Consider the following 19,153-nt stretch of genomic DNA (forward strand, 5'->3'; position numbering starts at 1 on the left):
AAAAAATTCCCAATTTTTAGCCATCCAGCGTTTTTTTTGGGAGGTAGGAAAACCTTCCTGCAAAGAGCTCAGGGCTGGGATTTCCCTCAGGGCTGGGATTTCCCTCAGGGCTGGGATTTCCCTCAGGATTTGGTGCTGTGGGTGAGGCGGGAAAATGGCCTTGTCTCCCCACAGAGACATTCCTGAGGTAGAAATTCCCAATTTTTAGCCATCCAGCGTTTTTTTTGGGATGGGAAAACCTTCCTACAAAGAGCTCAGGGATGGGATTTCCCACAGGGGTCGGGATTTCCCTCAGGGGTCGGGATTTCCGTCAGGGGTTGGGATTTCCCTCAGGATTTGCTGCTGTGGATGAGGCAGGAAAATGGCCTTGTCCCCTCACAAAGACATTCCTGAGGTAAAAATTCCCGATTTTTAGCCATCCATTGGGTTTTTTGGGATAGGAAAACCTTCCTGCAAAGAGCTCAGGGGATGGGATTTCCCTCAGGGCTGGGATTTCCCTCAGGGGTTGGGATTTCCCTCAGGATTTGCTGCTGTGGGTGAGGCAGGAAAATGGCTGCCAGTGTGGTGTGGGATAAATCATGGATTTGGGAATTATGGAATCGGTTGGGTGGGAAAAGATCTTCAATCCCAATAATTCCACCCCATCCATGGGCAGGGACACCTCCCACCATCCCAGGTGGATCCAAGCCCCAGTGTCCAGCCTGGCCTGGGACATTCCCAGGGATCCAGGGGCAGCCCCCAGCTGCTCTGGCAATTCCAGCCCAGCCCCTCGCCACCCCTCCCAGCCAGCAATTCCTTCCAACATCCCAGCCCAAGCTCCCCTTTCCCACTGGGAAGCCATTCCCTGCCTCCTGGCCCTCCAGGCCTTGGCCCCAGTCCCCTCTGCAGCTCTCCTGGAGCCCCTTTAGGCCCTGCAAGGGGCTCGCAGCTCTCCCTGGCTCCTTCCCTTCTCCAGGGGAACGTTCCCAGCTCTCCCAGCCTGGCTCCGTGTGAATTCCATCCTGGCAGCTCCCATTCCCTGTTCCTTCCCAATTCCGTGACTTCGGGATCCCCATTCCCAGCTGGTTCCACGGCAGCTCAACAAGGGAATCAATGGCTCTTTTCCTTCCACAGGGAAAAAAATGCTCCCAGTGCTTTCCCAGCTCTTCCCATCCTAAATTTGCTGAAATTCAGGATAATCCCACTTTTCCCCCCTTTTTCCGTCTTTTCTATCCTCACTTTGTGCCGAAGGAAAGAACCAAATTCTGATGATTTTTCCTCAACTCTAAAAATTCCAAGGAATAAACTCCCTTCAAAAGATGATTCCCGAAATTCCTGCTGGTGAGGGAATATCCCTCAGGGATTTGTGGTGGGAGCACTGAGGTTCAAATCCACTTTTTCAGCTTATCCCTGGATCTGGGAGTGAGGAATTCAGGAATTCCAGTGCTGCTTTATCGCTTCAGGATTTGATTCCTGGGATTTTCCTAGAAATACCTGAATTTAAAGCCCTGAAATGCCAAAAATAAGGAAAATTCCTGGAGCAGGGAAGGAGGAATCCGGGATCATTCCATCCCACTGTCCAAGCTTTTCCCCCAAAATTCCCTCTGGGCTTCAGAGTTAAAATTCCTGAGTTTATTTTTTAAAGGGAATTCTGCCATTGTTTCTAATCCTGATCCTTCTCCAATGAATGTAAAGTGCCTTTGGAAAAGAGATGGAAATCTCAGCATGGAATTTCTTAGGAATTCTGGATTGCGGTGCCTTTTCGGGGAGAAATTCTTTCATTTAACGCTCATTCCATGAGTTTGTTCCACATAAAAGTCATGGAAAAACGGGGAGGGGGTGCTGTAGGGAATGGTTGGATTTTAGGGATTGGGGTTATAGGGAATGGTTGGATTTTTGGGATTGGGGTTATAGGGAATGGTTGGATTTTTGGGATTGGGGTTATAGGGAATGGTTGGATTTTAGGGAGTGGGGATTATAGGGAATGGTTGGATTTTAGGGAGTGGGGATTATAGGGAATGGTTGGATTTTTGGGATTGGGGTTATAGGGAATGGTTGGATTTTAGGGAGTGGGGATTATAGGGAATGGTTGGATTTTAGGGATAGAGATGGGGTTTGTAAGGAATTGATGGATTTCAGGGATAGGGAGGGGGGTTTTTAAGGAATTGATGGATTTCAGGGATAGGGAGTGGGGGTTTGGGATGTGATTTGTTTTAGGGAGGGCACGGGGCTGTTTTCTTAATGCTGGTGTTAATTATGGCAGTAATGAGGGAGAGGAGGAGGAGGAAGAGGAATAAGGAATAGGAGGAGGAGGAGGAAGAGGAGGAATAAGAGGAGGAGGAGAAAATAAATGGAGGAGGAAGAGGAAGAGAAAAGGAGGAGAAGGAAGAGAGGAGGAGGAGGAGAAACAGAAGGAGAAGGGAGGAAGAGAAAGAGGAGGAAGAGGAAGAAGGGAAGGGTAATAGGAGGAGGAGGAAGAGAAAGAGGAGGAAGAGGAATAGGAGGAGAAAGGAAGAGGAATTGGAGGAGGAAGAGGAGAAATAAGGAGAAAGGAGGAAGAGAAGTGGGAGGAGGAAGAGAAAGAGGAGGGGAAGGAGGAGAAGGAAAAGGAGAGGAGAAGGAGGAAGAGGAGGAGGAGATGGAGAAGGAAAAGAGGAGGGGAAGGAGAGGGAGCTGCAGATCCAAGAGCTCAACTCTGTGCCAAGCCCTGAGCCATCCACACCCTCCCCAGCACAGGGAAGGAGGAGCTGTCTGGGAAAAGAATCCACATCCCTGTGCCCCAAACCCATCCCAAATCCATCCCAAACCATCCCAAACCATCCCAAACCCATCCCAAACCCTCCCAAACCCATCCCAAACCCATCCCAAACCATCCCAAACCCATCCCAAACCATCCCAAACCCATCCCAAACCCATCCCAAACCCATCCCAAACCCATCCAAACCCATCCCCAAACCCATCCCAAACCATCCCAAACCATCCCAAACCCATCCCAAACCCTCCCAAACCCATCCCAAACCCATCCCAAACCCATCCACCCCCAAACCCATCCCAAACCCATCCCAAACCCTCCCAAACCCATCCCAAACCATCCCAAACCCATCCCAAACCATCCCAAACCCATCCCAAACCCTCCCAAACCCTCCCAAACCCATCCCAAACCCATCCCAAACCCATCCCAAACCTCCCAAACCCTCCCAAACCCATCCCAAACCCATCCCAAACCCATCCCAAACCATCCCAAACCATCCCAAACCATCCCAAACCCATCCCAAACCCATCCCAAACCCATCCCAAACCCATCCCAAACCCATCCCAAACCCATCCCAAACCCATCCCAAACCCATCCCAAACCCATCCCAACCCATCCCAAACCCATCCCAAACCCATCCCAAACCCATCCCAAACCCATCCCAAACCATCCCAAACCCATCCCAAACCCATCCCAACCCATCCCAAACCCATCCCAAACCCCATCCCAAACCCATCCCAAACCCATCCCAAACCCCATCCCAAACCATCCCAAACCCATCCCAAACCCATCCCAAACCCATCCCAAACCCATCCCAAACCCATCCCAAACCATCCCAAACCATCCCAAACCATCCCACCAACCCATCCCAAACCCATCCCAAACCCATCCCAAACCCATCCCAAACCCATCCCAAACCCATCCCAAACCATCCCAAACCCATCCCAAACCCATCCCAAACCCATCCCAAACCCATCCCAAACCCATCCCAAACCCATCCCAAACCCATCCCAAACCCATCCCAAACCCATCCCAAACCCATCCCAAACCCATCCCAAACCCATCCCAAACCCATCCCAAACCCATCCCAAACCCATCCCAAACCATCCCAAACCATCCCAAACCCATCCCAAACCATCCCAAACCCATCCCAAACCCATCCCAAACCATCCCAAACCATCCCAAACCCATCCCAAACCCATCCCAAACCATCCCAAACCCATCCCAAACCATCCCAAACCCATCCCAAACCCATCCCAAACCATCCCAAACCCATCCCAAACCATCCCAAACCCATCCCAAACCATCCCAAACCCATCCCAAACCCATCCCAAACCCATCCCAAACCCATCCCAAACCATCCCAAACCCATCCCAAACCATCCCAAACCCATCCCAAACCCATCCCAAACCCATCCCAAACCATCCCAAACCCATCCCAAACCCATCCCAAACCATCCCAAACCATCCCAAACCCATCCCAAACCCATCCCAAACCATCCCAAACCCATCCCAAACCCATCCCAAACCCATCCCAAACCCATCCCAAACCATCCCAAACCCATCCCAAACCCATCCCAAACCATCCCAAACCCATCCCAAACCATCCCAAACCCATCCCAAACCCATCCCAAACCCATCCCAAACCCATCCCAAACCCATCCCAAACCATCCCAAACCCATCCCAAACCCATCCCAAACCCATCCCAAACCCATCCCAAACCATCCCAAACCCATCCAAACCCATCCACCACCAAACCCATCCCAAACCCATCCCAAACCCATCCCAAACCCATCCCAAACCCATCCCAAACCATCCCAAACCCATCCCAAACCCATCCCAAACCATCCCAAACCATCCCAAACCCATCCCAAACCCATCCCAAACCATCCCAAACCCATCCCAAACCATCCCAAACCCTCCCAAACCATCCCAAACCTCCATCCCAAACCCATCCCAAACCCATCCCAAACCCATCCCAAACCATCCCAAACCATCCCAAAACCATCCCAAACCCATCCCAAACCATCCCAAACCATCCCAAACCCATCCCAAACCCATCCCAAACCCATCCCAAACCCATCCCAAACCCATCCCAAACCATCCCAAACCATCCCAAACCATCCCAAACCATCCCAAACCCATCCCAAACCCCATCCCAAACCCATCCCAAACCCATCCCAAACCCATCCCAAACCCATCCCAAACCCATCCCAAACCCATCCCAAACCCATCCCAAACCCATCCCAAACCCATCCCAAACCATCCCAAACCCATCCCAAACCATCCCAAATCCATCCCAAACCCATCCCAAACCATCCCAAACCCATCCCAAACCCATCCCAAACCATCCCAAACCCATCCCAAACCCATCCCAAATCCATCCCAAATCCATCCCAAATCCATCCCAGCCCCACAGCTGATCCTCCTCCCTCTATCCCAAACCCATCCCCAAACCATCCCAAACCCATCCCAAACCATCCCAAATCCATCCCAAATCCATCCCAGCCCCACAGCTGATCCTCCTCCCTCTATCCCAAACCCATCCCAAATCCATCCCAAACCCATCCCAAACCATCCCAAATCCATCCCAAATCCATCCCAAACCCATCCCAAACCATCCCAAACCCATCCCAAACCATCCCAAATCCATCCCAAATCCATCCCAGCCCCACAGCTGATCCTCCTCCCTCTATCCCAAATCCATCCCAAGCCCATCCCAAACCATCCCAAATCCATCCCAAATCCATCCCAAACCCATCCCAAACCATCCCAAACCCATCCCAAACCATCCCAAATCCATCCCAAATCCATCCCAGCCCCCACAGCTGATCCTCCTCCTTCTATCCCAAACCCATCCCAAACCATCCCAAACCCATCCCAAACCCATCCCAAATCCATTCCAGCCCCACAGCTGATCCTGCTCCCTCTATCCCAAATCCATCCCAAACCATCCCAAATCCATCCCAAATCCATCCCAAACCCATCCCAGCTCCGCATCTGATCCTGCTCCCTCTATTCCAAATCCATCCCAAACCATCCCAAACCCACATCTGATCCTCCTCCCTCTATCCCAAATCCATCCCAAACCCATCCCAAACCCATCCTGCTCCAAACCCCGGCGGTTCTGAGGCAGGGATGAACATTTAAGGTTGGAATTCTCATCCTGGGAATAGGATTTGGAACAATTTCCTGGAATTTCGTCTCCCTGGTGCCTCCCTTTGGGGTTGGTGGGATGTGGGAATCCAGTGCTGATCCCTGTGGAATTGGCAAATCCTGACCTTGGCTTTTGTTTTCCAGGCTGAAGTTGGGAAAAGGGAAGTGAAGAGAGAGGAAGGGAGCAGAGGAAGGTATGGCCTGCGAGGATTTTTGGGAATTGGATCCGTTCCTTTCCCTCTTGGAATGTTCATCCACCATCGGGGGCTGCTGAGCCTCCCTCTGGCCCAGCTCCATGAGCTCCTTCCTCCAGCTGGGTCCTGCTGCTCCTCCTTCCCAATCCCTGTGCTCTGCGTCCCTGCCGACCCAAAATATTCGGGATTCGTTAAAAAAACCCATGGAAAAACGGGGGGAAATCCTCATTTCCATGGAGTTTCCCGTGTTTTACTCCTCTGCTCAGGTCCTGGCAGGTGCGTGGGGCTCCTCGCGCTGCCGGGGCGTGAATTCCATCCTGCAGCTCTTCCCTCTCTCCCTGCCTCTGGAATTCCTCTTCCCAGCTGCTGAATTCCCAGAGAATTCCTTGTTTCCCTTTTTAACTCCACCCTCACTTGGTGCTGCAGGTCCTGAGGGGATTCCTGGGAATGTTCAGTTGCTCTTTAATCGCAGAATCCCAAAATCCGTTGGGTTTGTGCCATTCCCGACTGTTTTAGGGACGCTGCTTGTTGGGAATTTTCTGTCCCTGGGGTTTTCCTTGCGAGTTTCGCTCTGGATTTCTGCTTTGCTTTAGGAATTCTAGAGGTTTATAAGGTTCTTCTGAATTAAATATTTAAAAATCCCTTTTTTCTGGGATTCCAGCCCAAATTCCCGGCTGAGTTTTGGTGATAAAACCCCCAAAATTGTCATCATTTTCCTAAACTTGAAGGAATTCCATTAGGGAAAAGCTTTCCATTCCCAGATCCCGATGCTTTCGTTGTCGTTCCTTATCCCATGAGGCTGCTCGTGGAATTTTGGGAGCGTTCATTCCCAAATTAATGGAAGCAATGAATCGCTCGCTCTTTGATTCCGGAGGGTTGGGCTTTAATTCCTCCTGAAAAAGGGGCTTTTCCATGGATCCCAGCTCCTGAGGAGATGGAAAAGGGACATTTTGCCCTGCTCCACACGTTTCCCACAGAATTCTTCCAGTTAAGGTTTCGTAAGAAGCAGAAAACACCTTAAAAATAATACTACTAATTATTATTTTATTAATAATTTCATTAATTTTATTCATATTTATTAATAATAATTCATCTATATAATATTTATATTGGATAATAATAGAAACCTTAACCTTTCTATTACAATATAAATATTTATATAATCAATTAATAAAATTATTGTATTCTTTTAATTAAAATTATTATTTGCTTATTTATGATTTGTTTAAATATTAGACTTCTAAAATATAATTTATATTTTACGTTTATATTTAAATATATATTAATTATAGTTATTTGTTTAAATATATTTATATTATATAATGAATTTTAAAATGTTTTATTATTTAAATTATTACTGTTTAAATATAAATATGATGTTTAACTAAATAATGAATAAATAATAATTTAAATGATTATATAATAAAAGATATAATTTAAAATATGTAATTATAATAATATATGTTTAAAATATATAGATTACATATATAATATTTAAATAAATAAGCAAATAGATAATTTTATTATATAATAAAGATTTATATTTATAGAATAATTTTATTACATACTTAAATTATTCTATCATTATTTAAAGTATTATTTTTAAATCAATATATTTAAATGAAGAATAATTTAAATTATTATTGTATAATGAAATATATAATTTAAGATACTACAATAATATATATTTTAAATATATAATTTTAATTACATTAACATAACATTTAAATAAAAACAAATAAATAATTAATTTTATTATATAATATTTATATTTATATAATAATTTCATTATAGAGTAAATAAATAAATATAGAAAAAATCATTATCTTATTATTTAAATTACTATTTAGATATAAATGTAATATTTAAATAGATAATAATTGAAATTATTGTATAATAAAAGATGTAATTTAAAATATATAATTATAGTAATATATATTTTAAAAATATAATTTAATTACCTAAATATAACATTTAAATCAATAATAAATAAATAATTTTACTGTATAATACTTATATTATAGTTTTATTATATAATAAATTAAATATTCTATTATTATTAAATAAAATTATTTAAATATTATTAAATAAAATTATTTAAATAAAAACATAGTATTTAAATAAGTAATAATAATTCAAATTCTTATTTCTTTAAATAAGTAATAAATAAACTATAAATTATTTTTATGGAATAAAAGACGTCATTTGAGCTATAGAATTCTAATAATACCTATTTAAAATCCATCATTTCAATTCTATCCTAGAAATACAATATTGAAATGAATAAAAAATTAACAATTCTAATAATCCTATCATGATCATTTTCTTCCTTTAACAACCTCATCCCTTGGGAATTCTTTCCTTTGGAGCAGCAATTCCCTGGCAAGCTCCATCCTGGGCCCGCTGTTATCCCGGCGCTTCTCCGAGGCAAACGGGGATTCTCGGCCCGTCCCAAATCCCAGCCTGCTCCTCCTGCCGAGCTCTCGGCGCCGGCGGCTGCACAGGGAGCAAAGCTCTGCTCATTCCCTTCTCCAGAGCTCTCCTTTCGCTTGGATATTCCCATTTTTTCCCCTCTGGGGGATGTACATTTTTCTGAGGCCTGAGCTCTCCGAGGGGATGAATTCCTGAGGAATTCCCGAAGGGAATGATCAGTACCAAAACCTGAATTATTCACCTTAATCTTTGTCACCTCCAAACACAGAATTCCCGATCCCGTTTTTTCCTGACGCTCCAGGAAAAGCCCGCAGCGGTGGCACTGGGAGTTTTCTGGGAATTGTACAATTCTCCATCCATGGTTTGATTTCTTGTGTTTCTTTTAAATGCATTTAGCTCTGGCTGGAAAAAAATTCCAGAGGGATCAGGAATGGTGCAAAGAGCAGCTGCAAATCCATCGGGAGAGCCCAGGGCGGCCAAGAAAGGGCCCGTTCCCGGCCCAAATGTCCCGGAGGAGATTCCAGAGGGACAGCCCGAGATTCCCAAGTCCCACTCGGGAGGAGCAGCGAGGGAACCGCCCACAGGGATGGATGTGGAGGGTGGGATTGGAATTCCCGTGGTTCCTGCTGGCACTGGAGCGAGGTCGGAAGAGAAGCCGCTGGTGTTACCCGGAGCGGGGAAGGAAGAGGCTCATCCTGAGCCGGAGTTGGAGATGAAAAAGGAGACTGAGGAGCCCTCTGCTCCCACCATGGAACGTCTGGAATCATCCAGCAAGGCTGAGGGGGAGCCAGCGGCGATCCCAGCGGCCGGAGAGCCTCCGGGAGCCATCCCTGGAGCCACATTCCCGAGCTCGGCTGAGGCTCCTGCAGACGCGGTGTCACCCGGTGTCACCCAGCCGAGCACGGAGCCGGCTGCTCCGGAGAAAAACCCCATTCCTGAGGCTGGGAAAAGCAGCCATGAAACATCCACAGAGAGGAAAGCTGTCCCAAAAACTATGGATGCTCCAGGGAAAAAACTGGATGTGGCGGGAGCAGAGAGAGAAGGGAAGGTGGAGGAATCCGTGCTCAAAGCTGCGGGGGAAAATCCCGGGAAGATTTTGGTCAAGGCTGGGGCAGAGTCAGAGAAAGCACTTGGAAAGTCGTCAGCCAAGGGTGGCGCTGCCGTGGAAAACTCTGGGAATGCCGGTGGCGACAGCCACACGGGAAGTTTGGTGAAAATCCCACAAAATAAAGGGATGGGAGCTGCAAAATCCGACGAAAGCCGCCCGGCAGCTCCGGTAAATCCCACTGCATCCCTCAAGGAATCTTGCATCGGGAAAACCCTTCTGAAGGCGGTGGTGTCCGTCCCGGATATCCTGAAGCAGAGAATTCCAGTCAGGATCAATGAACCTTCCCTGGGAAAAGCTGGGGAGCAGAAAATCCCCCCCAAACCGGAGCCGAGGGGCCAAACGGGGCCGGAGAAGAAAATCCCATCCAAAGGCACGGCTCAGCCGGGACCTGGGAGCAGCCAATGGAAAGGGAATGGAAACTCCGGAGCGGATGGACAGGGAGACAGTGGGAGGAGCTCATCCCAGCAGGAAAAGGATTCCCAGCTGGAATCTCGGGCTGGTTCAAAGCAGTGCCAGCAGGGAGAGAGCGGAACATCCGGAACCAAAGGAGATCCCGGCGGGAATCAGGTGAGGAGGGCAGGAATGCCGCTGGTCCCTGTGCTTCTCCCACTCTGGGATACTGGGATCGCGCTCCCTTTCCCTTTTCCATGAATCACTGGGCCACCAGAGGAGCTGCTGGGCCACCAGTTGCCTTTTAGCTGCAACACCAGCGTGTAACTGGTTGGAAAATCCTACGGAAAAAGTTGTTCCGGAAGCGAGCGTTGATTGTATCCTACCTGAATTCCTTGGAGCAGCTCCGAGTGGGAAGGAGGGAGCTCGGTGTCCTTTGGGGAGCTGGAATTTGCTTTGCCAAGCCCTGCATGGAAAAGGGGCTCCTGAGCCAGGCAGCTCCTGTTGGTGGCAAATCCCTGGAGCGGGCTCCGGAGCCATGGGGACATCCCAGAGCAGCTCCTTGAGGTTAAACATGGCTGTGCTTGGTGGGGATTGGGATTTCCTGGGATTTGATGGGAATTTTTGGTCTCATTTTGCAGGCTCCTGGTGGGGGTGCTGCTGCCGCTTGGAAAAGCGGCGCCAGCAGCGGCGGAAAGCAGAGGGAGGTAAGGATGGAACGGGATTAAAGGGATGGGTTGGATGGAAAAGGGGATTTGGGGTGTTCCAGGGGCTGGGATTGGATGGGATTTAAGGTGTTTTCCAACCCAAACCATTGCAGGATTCCATGACATTCCTGCTCTCGGGAATCTTTCCCCTCCTCCCACAGTGGGATCATCAAATTCCTGCCCTTCTTCCATGCAGTGTCCATGGATTCCATGGTCTCTTGGATGCTGGAATCCCTTTGGGATCCGTTTCCCTTTGGATCTCTCGCTCACTATTTCCAGGTTCATGGAGCTGGGAAGCCCCAGCTGGGATGAGATCCCATAAATCCATCACCCAAACCTGCCCCAAATCCCAGTTTCCCGGCTGCTGGTGTCCAATCCCTTTTCCCAAGGCAGCTTTTCCAGCTTGGCCAAGTGTGGAGCCATCAGGAAGGGCCCCTCGCTCCCTCTGGGTGTGGATCCTTGGGATTTTCCATGCTCCGGATGGGGATGAGGTGGTTCGTGCACCCTTGGAAAAGGAATTTCTGGGATCAAGTTGGAAGCCTGGATCCTTTTATTAATCCCAATCCACACCAACCTTTCCGGGGTGTTCAGGAAGACGATGGCGACGGAACTTCCCCAGGTGTGGGAGTCAATCCCAGGAGGGAGCTCTGCACTCTCTGGAAAAGGCTTTGGAATGACACAGATACGAACCAAAAGCTCTTTTCCGAGATGTTGGATTCCATGGAATGGAATGGAAATGGAACCAGGCTCTTCCATTCCCTCCACCATGCCCACCTGGCATTCCACATTCCTCATATTCCTGCAGGGAATGTAGCACAGGCCCACGTTATTCCCGCTTTTCTTTGGGATTTTAAAAAGGAAAAGGAGGAAAAGGCACAAATCCCTTGAATTCCAGAGGGTTTTCCTGCTTCCAGCTCACCTCGGCCTTCGAGTTCAGCTGGGCAAGAGTTTTTTCCCTCTTGCCGTGTTAAATATCCATGAAAATTTGAGGGTAGGATGGAATATTTGGGGAGAAAAAGTCACAAAAGTTTGGAATTACCGATGGAAGGAATCAGAGGTATCGTTTGGGGCGGGGCAGCCGGCCTTTGGGACCCAGAACTTTGAATTGGCAGGAATTTTATCCATGGAATCGTATCTGTGGAATTTCATCCACGGAATTGTATCCGTGGAATTTTATCCTTTGAATTTCATCCAGGGAATTTTATCCGCTGAATTCTATCCTTTGAATTTCATCCATGGAATTTTATCCACTGAATTTCGTCCATGGAATTGTATCCATGGAATTTTATCCACTGATTTTTATCAATTGAACTTTATCCATGGAATTTTATCCAAGGAAATTTATCCATGGAATTTTATCTACTGAATCTCATCCATTGAATTTTATCTGTTGAATTTTATCTGTTGAATTTTATCCATTGAAATTTATCCATGGAATTTTATGCACTGGATTCTATGCACTGAACTTTATCCATGGAATTTTATCCGTTGAATTTTATCCACTGAATTTTTACCCATTGAATTTTATCCATGGAATTTTCTCCACTGGATTTCATCCATGGAATTTTATCCACTGAATATCATGCACTGAATTTTGTCCATTGAACTTTATGCATGGAATTTCATCCATTGGATTTTATCCATTGAATTTTATCCATGGAATTTTCTGCACTGGATTTCATCCATGGAATTTTATCCGTTGAATTTCATCCACTGATTTTTACCCATTGAACTTTATCCATGGAATTTTATCCAAGGAAATTTATCCATGGAATTTTATCCACTGAATTTTACCCGTTTAATTTTATCCATGGAATTTTATCCACTGGATTTCATCCATGGAATTTCATCCATGGAATTTCCTGCACTGACTTACCCATTAAATTACATCCACTGACTTTTATCCATGGAATTTCATCCATGGAACTTTATCCCCTGAACTCCCTCCCTGGAATTCCATCCCCTGTTGATCCGCTGCGATCTTTCCAAGCGCTTTGGGTTCCGGAACGAAACCTGAGCTTAATTAAATTAATTACTCACCACAATGCTGGGATTTAAGGCCTGAACCTTTTTTTCCTACCCTCCAACAAAGTTTGGGAATGTTTTTTCCCCCTTGGATCCAAGGTGCGGATGCTCCTCCTGGGGATGACATTCCAACGTTGTTCCATTCCCGTTTTTCCGCTTCCCAGGAGGAAGAGCTCTTCCCGTTCAACTTGGATGAGTTCGTTACGGTGGACGAGGTGGTGGAGGAAGTCGAGTCCCCGGTGACCCCGCGGCGAAACCCGCCCAGGGGCAAGAGAAAAGAAGGTCCCAAACCCAACCCTTCGGAGCCGGCGGCCAAGAAGAGGAAAGGGAAGAGCTCCGGAGCGAGCGCGGCCGAAGGTGAGCTGTCCTTTGTCACCTTGGATGAGATCGGGGAGGAGGAGGACGCCCCGGTGCCGCTGCCGGGCGCCGACCCCCAGGGCCTGGTGGTGGTGGATGAGGTGGTGGAAGAGGAGGAGCTGTCGGAAGCGGTGAAGGATCCGCAGGCGCTGGTGACGCTGGATGAGATCTCGGAGCAGGAGGAGCCGGCTTCCCACAGGGCCGGGCCCCGGCCGGAATTCGAGGAGCGGGATCTGAAGGCCGAGCCCTTGGTGACGGTGGATGAGATCGGGGAGGTGGAGGAGCTGCCCCTGAACGAGCCCACGGAGCTGAGCGCCGAGGAGGGAAAAGCCAATCCCGGGGATTGCGCGGCCTCGCAGGTGCCCGACGATCCCAACGCCTTGGTGACCGTGGATGAGATCCAGGAGGACAACGAGGACAACCCTCTGGTGACTCTGGATGAGGTTAACGAGGATGAGGATGATTTCCTGGCTGACTTCAATCACCTCAAAGAGGGACTCAACTTTGTTACAGTCGATGAAGTCGGGGATGAGGAAGAAGAAAACGCTTTCCCAGGGAAAAATCCACCCGAGGATGAAGATGATGAAGATATTGTTGCTGTTGCAGGACCAGAAGAAATGGGAATTCTGGGAGATACGAATCCAGAGGAGGAAATGGTTGAAATCTCCAAGCCAAAAGGTGAGGAACCTCAAGGCCAGGTTGCACCTGGGCTGGTGGAAGGTGTCCCTGTCCGTATCCTTCAGATCCTTTAGGGTGTCCCTCCCAACCCAAACCGTTCCACGACTGCGTCCCATCATCCCACAATTCCATCCCAACGTGCGTTTCTGTCCCCAGCAGCTCAGCTGGGATCAGGAGATGCAGAACCAAAGTGTCAGCAGAAGAAAACGACTTTTCCAGGCGCCTCCAAGACGCAGAGCACTCCCAAAGGTAAATCCAAAGGAACCTCCCACCAGGATGCTCCTGGTTTTCCTGGCTGGAAGATTCTTTCCTGCCCGTTTGAAAATTCCTCCCGTGCCTCACAACCACAGTGAACCTCCAAGTCAGGGCCCAGAATCCGTGGTTTTTCTTGGCTCCTCCAAATCCATGTTTAACCGGTTGGTTAAACTTGGAAACCTCACACGGAAAGTTCTTTTTTTTTTCCTAAAATTCCCAAATCCAGATGGAATTATTGATTATTAGCCCGGTGCAGTGTGGTGTCTCCTGTCATCCTGTGGCGAGTTTTATTCCCAACATTCAGGGTCTGGAAAGGAGGGAATTGCTGCCAGAGCTGTGAAATGGGAATGTAGAGATGGAGTGAATTCCATGGGGTCATTCCTTCAGAAACTGCTCCAGCTTCCATGGGGTCAGTCCTTCAGGAACTGCTCCAACATGGATCCCTTTTCCTTGGGCTCAGTCCTTCAGGAACTGCTCCAGCTTCCATGGGGTCAGTTCTTCTGGAACTGCTCCAACATGGATCCCTTTTCCATGGAGTCTTTCCTTCAGGAACTGCTCCAATGTGGGTCACTCTTCCCTGGGATCAATCCTTCAGGAACATGGATCCCTTTTCCATGGGGTCATTCCTTCAGGAACTGCTCCAGGTTCCATGGGGTCATTCCTTCAGGAACTGCTCCAGGTTCCATGGGGTCATTCCTTCAGGAACTGCTCCAACGTGGATCATTTTTCCATGGGGTCATTCCTTCAGGGACTGCTCCAACTTCCATGGAGTCATTCCTTCAGGAATGCTCCAACGTGGATCCCTTTTCCATGGGGTCATTCCTTCAGGAACTGCTCCAGGTTCCATGGGGTCATTCCTTCAGGAATTGCTCCAACATGGATCCCGTTTCCATGGGGTCATTCCCTCAGGAACTGCTCCAACATGGATCCCTTTTCCATGGAGTCTTTCCTTCAGGAACTGCTCCAATGTGGGTCACTCTTCCCTGGGATCAATCCTTCAGGAACATGGATCCCTTTTCCATGGGGTCATTCCTTCAGGAACTGCTCCAGATTCCATGGGGTCATTCCTTCAGGAACTGCTCCAACGTGGATCATTTTTCCATGGGGTCGTTCCCTCAGGAACTGCTCCAACATGGATCCCGTTTCCATGGGGTCATTCCTTCAGAAACTGCTCCAACATGAGTCACTTTTCCATGGAGTCTTTCCTTCAGGAACTGCTCCAATGTGGGTCACTCTTCCCTGGGATCAATCCTTCAGGAACATGGGTCACTCTTCCATGGGGTCATTCCTTCAGGAACTGCTCCAGTGTTGGGTCCCTTTCCCATGGGGTCATTCCTTCAGGAACTGCTCCAACATGGATCCCTTTTTCCATGGGGTCAGTTCTTCGGAAACTGCTCCAGCTTCCACGATGGAGTCATTCCTTCAGGAATGCTCCAGCCTGGATCCCTTTTCCATGGGGTCAGTCCTTCAGGAATTCCTCCAGCTTCCATGGGGTCAGTCCTTCCGGAACTGCTCCAACATGGATCCCTTTTCCATGGGGTTATTCCTTCAGGAACTGCTCCAGTGTTGGGTCCCTTTCCCATGGGGTCATTCCTTCAGGAGCTGCTCCAACATGGATCCCTTTTCCATGGAGTCATTCCTTCAGGAACTGCTCCCGCCTGGATCCCTTTTCCATGGGGTCATTCCTTCAGGAACTCCTCCCGCCTGGATCCCTTTTCCATGGGGTCATTCCTTCAGGAACTGCTCCCGCCTGGATCCCTTTTCCATGGGGTCATTCCTTCAGGAACTGCTCCATTGTCAGTCCCTTTTTCCATGGGGTCATTCCTTCAGGAACTGCTCCAGCTTCCATGGGGTCATTCCTTCCGGAACTGCTCCCGCCTGGATCCCTTTCCCATGGGGTCATTCCTTCAGGAACTGCTCCAGTGTTGGGTCCCTTTTCCATGGGGTCATTCCTTCAGGAGCTGCTCCAACATGGATCCCTTTTTCCATGGAGTTGGTCGTTCAGGAATTGCCCCAGCTTCCATGGGGTCAGTTCTTCGGAAACTGCTCCAGCTTCCATGATGGAGTCATTCCTTCAGGAATGCTCCAGCCTGAATCCCTTTTCCATGGGCTCAGTCCATCAGGAACTGCTCCAGCTTCCATGGGTTCAGTTCTTCCGGAACTGCTCCAACATGGATCCCTTTTCCATGGGGTCTTCCCTTCAGGAAGTGCTCCAACATGGATCCCTTTTCAATGGGGTCATTCCCTCAGGAGCTGCTCCAACATGGATCCCTTTTCCATGGGGTCATTCCTTCAGGAACTGCTCCAACATGGATCCCTTTTCCATGGGGTCATTCCTTCAGGAACTGCTCCAGTGTTGGGTCCCTTTCCCATGGGGTCATTCCTTCAGGAACTGCTCCAACATGGATCCCTTTTTCCATGGGGTCAGTTCTTCGGAAACTGCTCCAGCTTCCACGATGGAGTCATTCCTTCAGGAATGTTCCAGCCTGGATCCCTTTTCCATGGGGTCAGTCCTTCAGGAATTCCTCCAGCTTCCATGGGGTCATTCCTTCCGGAACTGCTCCAACATGGATCCCTTTTCCATGGAGTCATTCCTTCAGGAACTGCTCCCGCCTGGATCCCTTTTCCATGGGGTCATTCCTTCAGGAACTGCTCCAACATGGATCCCTTTTCCATGGAGTCTTTCCTTCAGGAACTGCTCCAACATGGATCCCTTTTCCATGGGGTCAGTCCTTCAGGAACTGCTCCAACATGGATCCCTTTTCCATGGGGTCATTCCTTCAGGAATTGCTCCAGCTTCCATGGGGTCATTCCTTCAGGAACTGCTCCAACATGGATCCCTTTTCCATGGGGTCATTCCTTCAGGAATTCCTCCAGCTTCCATGGGGTCATTCCTTCCGGAACTGCTCCATTGTCAGTCCCTTTTTCCATGGGCTCATTCCTTCAGGAGCTGCTCCAGCTCCCATAGGGTGGATTGCTCTATTCCCAGAAAACGGTGGGTTTATTGGAAATGGAGATGACCTGTGCATCGAAACAGGGCAGGGACCAGCTTGGGTGAAAAAACCTGATTTTTGGAGCGCTCAAGAACTGTAATTTCCCCCTGAGGAATCAGAGATTCCCCAGGATCGGCTAAAGGAATGTGAGGTTGGAATATTCCTTGGAGCTGGGTGTGGTGACTGTGGTGTATCCTCAGCTCTGGATATCCTGGTTCCCAAGGCCGGATTCTTCTGCCAGATCTGCTCCCTCTTCTACGCCGACGAACCCTCTATGATCAACCACTGCAGGACCCCCCTGCACCGGCAGAACATGGAGGTACCGCCCGGGAAAACGGGAATATCCCCCCAAATCCTTGGATTCGGGGGTGTGGAGAATTCCCCGCGAGTTTGGGAATACACGGCCCGTGGGAATATGGGACCTTTTAATTCCGTGCTCAGACTGGGGGGAATCCTGATCCCTGAGATTCAGCCACATTCCCTTCAGGAGCTTCCGGTGTCAATGCCATCCTGGGAGCCAAATTTGGGGTTTTTGGGACAAATCCCACCTTGGCCACGGGAGGAGCTGCCTGAACCCCCAGGTGTTCCTGGGCCTGCCCTGGTTTTAGGGGATGATCCTGGAATATCCGTGCAGCACCGTCTCTTCTCCCTTCTCCACAGAAATTCATGGCCAAGCAGCAGGACAACGGCGGGGAAGAGCCGAGCTCCAGGTGATGGGAGCACGGAAGGACCTTCCCAGGAACGACGCTTCGGGGCCACTCAGTTCTGTGTCTGTGGATTTCCTTTGTCCGTTGGGGTCAGGAAGGAGCATCCGTGGTGTAAAAAAAAAACAATGGAGCTGGGAACAGACTAAAGCCAAAGCCGGTGAGGGTTGGATTTGTGTCTCCGATCATCCGACGTGGGAGAGGCTGTTCCAGGTGTCCCCAGGAAATAAATGTTCTTACTGTATAGTTACCCCGGGGCTCGTGTTTGGGGCCATTCCTTGGGGTTTGGGAAGTCTGGATGCTGCTGGAGATCCAGGGGATTGAGGTGGATGGATCCAGTGGAGAGCTGGGAAGGGTGTGGAGCTGCAGGAATGGCTGAGGGAGCTGGGAAAGGGTCTGGAGCTCCAGGAATGGCTGAGGGAGCTGGGAAAGGGTCTGGAGCACCAGGAGAAGCTGAGGGAGCTGGGAAAGGGTCTGGAGCTGCAGGAGAGGCTGAGGGAGCTGGGAAAGGGTCTGGAGCTGCAGGAGAGGCTGAGGGAGCTGGGAAAGGGTCTGGAGCTCCAGGAATGGCTGAGGGAGCTGGGAAAGGGTCTGGAGCTGCAGGAGAGGCTGAGGGAGCTGGGAAAGGGTCTGGAGCACCAGGAGGGGCTGAGGGAGCTGGGAAAGGGTCTGGAGCTGCAGGAGAGGCTGAGGGAGCTGGGAAAGGGTCTGGAGCTGCAGGAGAGGCTGAGGGAGCTGGGAAAGGGTCTGGAGCTGCAGGAGAGGCTGAAGGAGCTGGGAAAGGGGCTGGAGCACCAGGAGGGGCTGAGGGAGCTGGGAAAGGGTCTGGAGCTGCAGGAATGGCTGAGGGAGCTGGGAAAGGGTCTGGAGCTGCAGGAGAGGCTGAGGGAGCTGGGAAAGGGGCTGGAGCTCCTGGAGGGGCTGAGGGAGCTGGGAAAGGGTCTGGAGCTGCAGGAATGGCTGAGGGAGCTGGGAAAGGGTCTGGAGCTGCAGGAGAGGCTGAGGGAGCTGGGAAAGGGTCTGGAGCTGCAGGAGAGGCTGAGGGAGCTGGGAAAGGGTCTGGAGCTGCAGGAGAGGCTGAGGGAGCTGGGAAAGGGTCTGGAGCTGCAGGAGAGGCTGAGGGAGCTGGGAAAGGGTCTGGAGCTGCAGGAGAAGCTGAGGGAGCTGGGAAAGGGTCTGGAGCTGCAGGAGAGGCTGAGGGAGCTGGGAAAGGGTCTGGAGCTGCAGGAGAGGCTGAGGGAGCTGGGAAAGGGTCTGGAGCTGCAGGAGAGGCTGAGGGAGCTGGGAAAGGGTCTGGAGCACCAGGAGGGGCTGAGGGAGCTGGGAAAGGGTCTGGAGCTGCAGGAGAGGCTGAGGGAGCTGGGAAAGGGTCTGGAGCTGCAGGAGAGGCTGAGGGAGCTGGGAAAGGGTCTGGAGCTGCAG

At 49.6% G+C, this 19,153-nt stretch overlaps 1 protein-coding gene across 2 annotated transcripts; it reads left to right on the plus strand.

Moving 5' to 3' along the window:
* The first annotated feature begins 25 nt into the window (after window positions 1-25).
* Window positions 26-17,981, plus strand: LOC125326326 (zinc finger protein 638-like). Of its 2 annotated transcripts, none has more exons than XM_048304485.1 (8): window positions 26-187; window positions 6,032-6,081; window positions 8,911-10,189; window positions 10,654-10,719; window positions 12,909-13,779; window positions 13,939-14,028; window positions 17,228-17,346; window positions 17,688-17,981. In XM_048304485.1, the coding sequence occupies exons 1-8, from the start codon at window positions 155-157 to the stop codon at window positions 17,739-17,741; spliced, it is 2,562 nt and encodes an 853-aa protein (XP_048160442.1). In that variant the 5' UTR covers window positions 26-154; the 3' UTR covers window positions 17,742-17,981. The 2 variants fall into 2 exon arrangements, with proteins under 2 accessions (XP_048160442.1, XP_048160441.1); XM_048304484.1 differs by having other exon boundaries at window positions 27-187; window positions 13,936-14,028.
* The last annotated feature ends 1,172 nt before the right edge of the window (window positions 17,982-19,153 follow it).

The sequence above is a fragment of the Corvus hawaiiensis genome, chromosome 5, assembly GCF_020740725.1.
Source record: "Corvus hawaiiensis isolate bCorHaw1 chromosome 5, bCorHaw1.pri.cur, whole genome shotgun sequence".
NCBI lineage: Eukaryota > Metazoa > Chordata > Aves > Passeriformes > Corvidae > Corvus > Corvus hawaiiensis.